Source organism: Beta vulgaris, chromosome 8, assembly GCF_026745355.1.
Source record: "Beta vulgaris subsp. vulgaris cultivar EL10 chromosome 8, EL10.2, whole genome shotgun sequence".
Classification (NCBI taxonomy): domain Eukaryota; kingdom Viridiplantae; phylum Streptophyta; class Magnoliopsida; order Caryophyllales; family Amaranthaceae; genus Beta; species Beta vulgaris.
In genome coordinates, this window is record NC_079209.1 from 59,816,656 (window position 1) to 59,823,810 (window position 7,155).

Sequence of the window (7,155 nt, forward strand, 5' to 3'; positions counted from 1 at the left end):
TGGTACAGTGGTACCTACTTGCACAAAAGCTAGTAAAAAACAGGTATCTTAAGCTCTTTCAGAGCCTAATATGAAAAAGATCCATAATAACAGCATTCCATCTTCAAATCTCACTTAAATAGCTGCTAATCAAGCTCTTAATCATTTCCATTAGACTTAAATTTAGTTGATAAATCAAGCTCCAATATTAATAAAGATGGAAAATGGACCTATAGGAGTTAACGCTAGTGTGTAAAACAACATATATCAATCTGCATTTCGAACATTCCAACTGACATGATTAGAAATAACTTCACCATGAATGACTCAACCGATCAAAACTGAACCACGAGTAGTATGTTCATCATTATTGACTATGAAACGCGGATACAAGAATGGTATCTCTATTTCTATACACACTACTACACTAGACTGCTATTTATCTAAGCAGAGAAAAAACGTTAATACACAAAAGTGGAAGAAGTTTTTACATTATCCACTGTGAAGCAGGATAACTGTTACTGAAATCTGACATTAAAAATTGCTGGTTCTTTCTAAAGAAGTTCTCGCATACTTCCTTTTCCATATTCAACTATTTCCATGTCTTTCACTTCTTCATGAACTTCTTTCATTGTGGACTTATTTAAGCTTTGTTTTTCAGAAATATTCTGTAAACAGAATTTCTGACATTCTTCCATTTCCTTTCTTACATTTACCGCGCTTAACATGATCCCCTCAACCTGGATATCAATCCTCCTTGAAGGCGCGGAATCATGTTTTGAAACACGAGTTTCATCATTAACTCGAAAAGCTCCCATTTCTTTATCATCCTTTTTCAAGATCACAGCACCAACTCTTACTAAAGACTGATCTAAATCACTTGTATTTTTCACTTCATCTACTGTTGAAGTATTCACCATAATCTCCTGCAATTTCTCAGTAATTTCACCCTCTTTGGTTGGAAATTCTCCAAAGTTACTCCAATCTAACACATTACCATCTCCTGTACTATCTTCGCCTTCATCATTATCAATCGCGACATGTTTGATTCTTTCAGCTGCTGCAATTGAGTCTATTCCATACAATTCCATCCCCTCAGCATTGTAAGATGATGATCTTAAACCCCCTTTACGGCCTAACACTTTCCTAATACGTTCGTCTCGCAACTTGTTATCTATGTCATCACAACCATAATCTTCTCTGATATAAACTGTGTAATGAATCTGGTAAAGCAACCAGATGCAAACAACCAAGAAGAACACAAAATGTACCATTTGCTTCACAATTGAACCATCAAATCTCTCTTTTTTGTTATTATGTTGGTTATTCATCCCAATTTCTTGCATTTTGATTACAACAGAATTTCTGCAATTACAAAACCCATCATCAGAAAATTGCATTCAATATCATTTTTCAAGAAATTGAAATTTTATTGATCTTAACAAGTATATAATTTCATCAAATGGTGAAATTCCAGAAATGATTACCCCTCAAAAATTACATAACATTCTCAAGTAATTAAATGGAAATCATCAAAATCTATCAAAAATCAACCAAAAGTTACTCAAATTCATTGAATTTCGTCCCGAATTTCGTACCAAGAAAGTAAATTAAACCCAAAACTAAGTATAACCCACTTTCCCAGATACATAAAAATTATTCTTTATATCAAACAAATAAGTAATTATCAAATTTTCCAAAAATGATCATTGAAAAAACTCACACAAAAGTAGTCAAGAAAAACAGAGAAGAAGAGAGAAAGATAGATGGGATTAAGAAATTACCCTGTTTTCTAGTCTTTCTTAATCAGATTTCTCAGCAAAGAAATCTCTAAATCATGCAAAAATCTTCCAAAAATTTCTCAATTTTCTCTTGGAGTTTTCTTGGGGTTTTGTTGGGGTTTAAGCCGTTGAGTAGAGAGGGAAAACTAGCGGTTATATTTCAATCGATGATCCCAAAAATGCCCCTGTTTGTTAATATGAATCTTTGGAATATGTGTGAGGTTTGTTGCGTAATTACGAGTGGACTGAAGGGTGGTTTAGTAATTTGGTTTTATATGGGTGGTTTGCCTTGTTGATGTAGAGATGTACATTGCTCATCGGGGGAATTCCACAGCAAATCTTAGGGGCGGCTCGGTATTACTGTAGTTTTTTGTTTTTTGGTTTTTTGATTTTCAAAGTCATGTAATATACATTCTATAATGAATAAAAAATTAGTCAATTTTATTGGGAACATGATGATTTTGAAAACTGATAACTGAAAAGTGAAAACCACTTTTTCTGGTTTCCAGTTTTTGGTTTTTAGTTTTCAAAAAAAACTGAAAATTGAAAACAAAAAACGATAACGAACAGGGCCTTACCTATTGGTTTGAACTTTGAAGTTTCTAATTGCCCTTTTTATGTATTCATCCGAAAGGATGCTTTAGAGTGACTCATTACGTGGGAACCTTCCTAGTTTTTTTTTTCCTTTATACAAAAAAAAGGTAGAGATGGACATTGGCTAAAATATGTTAATATGTAGCCCAAGCTTAATGGAAGAGGGTGCGGACTTTAGACTTTTGGATAAAATTGATACTTATAAGTCATAACTAACTAGAATACCTGATTATTGATAAAGCGAATGTGAGTTAATAGTGAGTCGAGTTAAAAGTGAGTTATCTTAAAATTGGTTGAAGTAGGTTAGGTTAATTAGAGGGCAAATTCAAAACATACTACTTCTGTTTTCTAGTAGTACCCAAAGTCCTTGGAACATTTACCAACACACAAATTTTGAGCATTATATTTATAAATATAGATAACTAATTATTAGAAATTAATATTCCCGGCCTATTTAGCAAAACGAATCTAATAAAATAACATATGGCTATGTTTTTCTTTATGTATAAATAATTTAAGGAGGTCAAAATAAAATATTAAATAGTAGCAAAAGTCAATATAATACAACTAAAAAAACGAATGAATTATTTTTAAAAATCACGCATGCCTTGTTTATAGAAATGGAGGGAGTGTAGACTAGTATGGGATGCTCAAGAATCATTATCCCAATATGAAGTATTTCCTCGGCCCTCTATCTTTAAATTAATAATGTCCAATTTTGAGTTTTTGACCATTAATTTTATTAATTATTATCAATTAGTAAAAATTATGAAAAAGCTAATACTCTTGATAATGTACATCAACATTTATAAAAGAATGTTGTCAGAACTAGTATACAAATTACACAAAAATTGAAGTGTCGCATTTATTTAAAAGCGAAAGAAGTATACTTAATTATGTCTATTTTTCTTGAAAATAAAATTAGATATTTGTGCTTTATGTCCAGTTGATCAAGAGAATCTACCATGGACACGTACATATTCTAATAATAAATGTTCATATATCCAAATTGGGGAAAAATTATTACCATATATGAAGACTATACTGTAGAAAATTCTACTGTAAAAGATGAGGCTTATCCCAAAATATTTGGTATATATTCCCAAAAGAAACATGGTACGTACTCCTCAATACCAGCGATGCAGCGACCATCGATCGAATTTGTCTCTTTTGCATGACAACTACAAGTTACAACAACTAACTGTTGCTTTAAATTGAGGTTTACCTGCCAACGTTGGGGTCCCGCCGTCCCGGGGTAATGTTACATGTATCCGATGGAGAGTTAATTCAATATAAATAGAGAATTAAAAAATTATTAAAATTTATGATTTGGATTCCACTATTTATTTATTTATATTTATAGTGGGTTGTTGATCTACTAAATAGATAAAGTTTTTCCCCAAATGCTGGTGTGTGTCTCTTATTAGCCACATAGCGAGCAAGATATTTAATGTGACTCAAAAATTATGCAATCTTTGTTGACTCATTATTACAGGGTAACTAAAAAAAGAACCTTTTTTTTATCCACGTGAGCTATGAAGGCAGTACAAAGTATAAGAAAGATAACGCTAATGACGTGATGAGGATAGGTCACATTTTCAAATCTTTTCCTCCCCTTCTTTGTATTTTGTATCGCCTTCATAGCTCATATGGATAAAAAAAACAAAGTTAATAGAAATATCACACCCTAAAGTATAGTACAAGGAAGATAACGCTAATGATGTGATGAGGATGGACCACTTTATTAAATATCTATTCTTGTCATTTAATTTGTTAAAAACATGATTGATCACTCCAATTTGTGTAAACCTGTGTGCATGAGGTTGATCTATGGGTCGTCGAATCTTTTCCTCAACTTGTGCAATATGGCAAGAAGATCATCAATTCGCAAAATTAAAGAATGTCACGACACAAATTAAAGACAATACGAAATGAAAGCAACTGCTTGGAAAGAATGTGTTAATTAATCTTAAGGACCATATTAATAGGGAAGTATTAATTGGGCTTGACGTGAGTGGTTAAGGGTCTATCGTTTCTTAATCAAGGTCTCGGGTTCGAGTCTTGGATATGGAAAAAATCCCAACTGGAAGGATTGCTGCCCTTTGAGGTACCCATACAAACTCCCGCAGAAAATTAATCCACTCATCGAAAGCGGTGAGAAACTATTCGTAGTAGGACAAAAAAATATTAATAGGGAAGTTTTCACTATCAAAGTGAGTGGGTGGGAACTTGGATCACTAGTTACCACCGGGAATTTATGAAGAATTGATAGCATATAGCCATATAGTATCAACAATATTGTGTAATACACTCCTATTTGAATTTACCATTTACTCCTTGTTTCTTTTAAATCTATACAATTTTTTTTGGTCTATTTTTTAAATCTATATACTGCCATTTTTTCTATTTTTGTTAACATATCTCATTTTTTTTTCCACCAATGTCATCAATTTCTTAATATTCTAACCCATTTTTTTAGTTTCTCTTACTCACTTTTTCAGTTTTTTTTTTCGCCTTTGCAATTTATCTCTCATACTTTTGTACTTCATTCTCAAATCCACTCCAAAGTGAAGTGAGTAAACTAAAAAGAAACGAAAAAAAGTAGTAGCTAAAATAATATTTTGTTTTTATGATTAAAGCTAGAAAATTTAATTACTAATTCTCTAATGTAAAAATAAATAATATCATCATATGGAAAGTTGTTAATTTCATTTCTTTATGAATTTGTTAAGGTTAATTTTTTTTTTTAATTAACTTTATCTAAGAGTTCATAAGTTAAATATATATTTGTAGTCAAAGGTGTACTCCTCGATCCAATCGATTTAGAACTATCTCGACTTATGTTAACTTAGCTGAATTGATCTTTAATCTATTATTAAAATTGATGATTTATATATCTTACCTAAACTTTATTTAAAAAAAAATTAAAGCATATCAGCATGCATGTGTCAGCTAAGATTAAATATGGAAATAGGCCGGACCAGAAGTGGCTCCTAGTGCATCCAGATTTGCATTTTTTACATGGATCTGGATCCACCGACTCTATAAAAGTTAGATCCATATCGTTGGATTCACGAATCTATGGATCTGGATTCACATTTGTTTTACTTTTTTTAAAAATAATAAAACAACTAAAAAAATTGTTATTTTCAAAAGAATTGTTAATTACTTGATTCATTTTACAATAAAAGATCATTAACGAGACTATTTTAATATCTTAAAAATACATTAATACTTAACTGTACATATGATGATATATTTTATAATATAAAATAGATCCACAGGTCACATCTGGATCTAAAAAATGAGATTCAGATTCAACCTGCCATACCTTGGATCCAAATTAAAAATGCTGGAACCAAAATTGCATATATCCAGATGTTATAAAACGTATATATATGGATTCACGATTTTGAAACCGGTTCAGGATCCATTGTCATCTCGGTTAAGGAAAAAACATGTTGGCTTGTATTTAATCTACAAAGTGTAAGTGATGTGGAAAAAAAACCCTAGCCCTCTTTCTTTTTCTCTCTAAAACCCTAGCCTTCTCTACCCCTTCTTCATCAGTTAGGGGCTGCTATGGATGATTTCATCCATGGTAAGCCCCTTTTGCGCTTTTATTTTCAGTTTTTATTTCATTTTCTTGTTTTGTTGAATAAATTAGTATCTCTTTATGAGATTTCTTCAAACCCTATTATGGGGTTTTTAGTCTCTGTTGTGGAGATCTCCTTCTCCCCTATGGGAGTTGTGAGTGTAGTTTTTTTTTGTTTTTAGGTATGAGAAACTGTTTTTATTGGTTGAAGTTCGAGACTCAACATGAAGGTATTGGAATCTCGGATGCGGTTAACATGGTTCGATCAAGAGTGCTCTTCCCAAACTATGTCAGAATGATAGACTTCATCATCAATAGCTGTTTGATTCAGCAAATACAAGGGGGTTGCGCTGTATTGCTCGATTTGGTTCATTATAGTTTCTTCGAAGACAAATTTAATTTAATCTTGTTTAATTGTATCTTATTTTTGTTTAATATCTATTGTAAATGTCGTTTGACCTTCAATTAATGAAATTTCTCTTTTAAAAAAATCTACAAAGTGTAAGTTATGTGTAAGACTTTTGTACTAGATAAAGCGATCTTCATCTTGACTATTGACTCTTTGTCTTTTTTATATAACATTAATTAGCATCAAATAAGGAAAGATTACACATACTTTAGATTTTCATATTAGATTTCATGAAATATATGGTAACTCACATGATTTGTACAAGGGTCACCATGAGCGGAACCAGAAAAATATTTTTGAGGATCAAAAATATAAATTTTAAGAGGGGGTCAAATATAAAAATTAAATAATTTTATTTTTAAAAAAAATTCATTTTCGACCTTAATTTTAAAAAAAATTTAAAAGTTGGTCGAGGCCACAGCTCCCGCCGATTCCTGTGATGTTCCGCTCCTGAGGGTCACTAACACCATAGATCGGTTAGTGATAGGTCAGTGATCTTTTTCCTTACTAGATTGTGAGGGACTTTTAACGTTAAATTGCACTTATCATTGTCTCTCATATAATTTTCACTCTTTAGATTTCTCCATATTGATATTCTTGTTAATTGCTTTGTCCTTGTACTTCTCCATTGCGATAAATTAATAAAGTATAGTAGTTTTATAAAGAGTCTAAATTTGAATGAGATGTAGGTCTTCAAAAACCTTAGCCAAGAAGTAAAACCCCACAACCAACATAATCTAAGCAACGCATTTAGTTGTGTTCTAGAAGTAAATTTGAATGAGATGTAGTTCATGACTTCA

General features: G+C 31.5%; 1 protein-coding gene across 1 annotated transcript; it reads right to left on the reverse strand.

The window, feature by feature from the left end:
- Nucleotides 1–242: 242 nt before the first annotated feature.
- On the reverse strand, nucleotides 243–1,868 carry LOC104902280 (hypothetical protein). The gene is made up of 2 exons (XM_010689998.4): nucleotides 1,764–1,868; nucleotides 243–1,344 (listed from the first exon to the last, which is right to left on the reverse strand). The coding sequence occupies exon 2, from the start codon at nucleotides 1,323–1,325 to the stop codon at nucleotides 534–536; it is 792 nt and encodes a 263-aa protein (XP_010688300.2). The 5' UTR covers nucleotides 1,326–1,344; nucleotides 1,764–1,868; the 3' UTR covers nucleotides 243–533.
- Nucleotides 1,869–7,155: the final 5,287 nt, after the last annotated feature.

Excerpts from the sequence above, each read along its gene's own strand:
- LOC104902280 (XM_010689998.4), bottom strand. The coding sequence starts at position 1,325 with ATGCAAGAAATTGGGATGAATAACCAACATAATAACAAAAAAGAGAGA.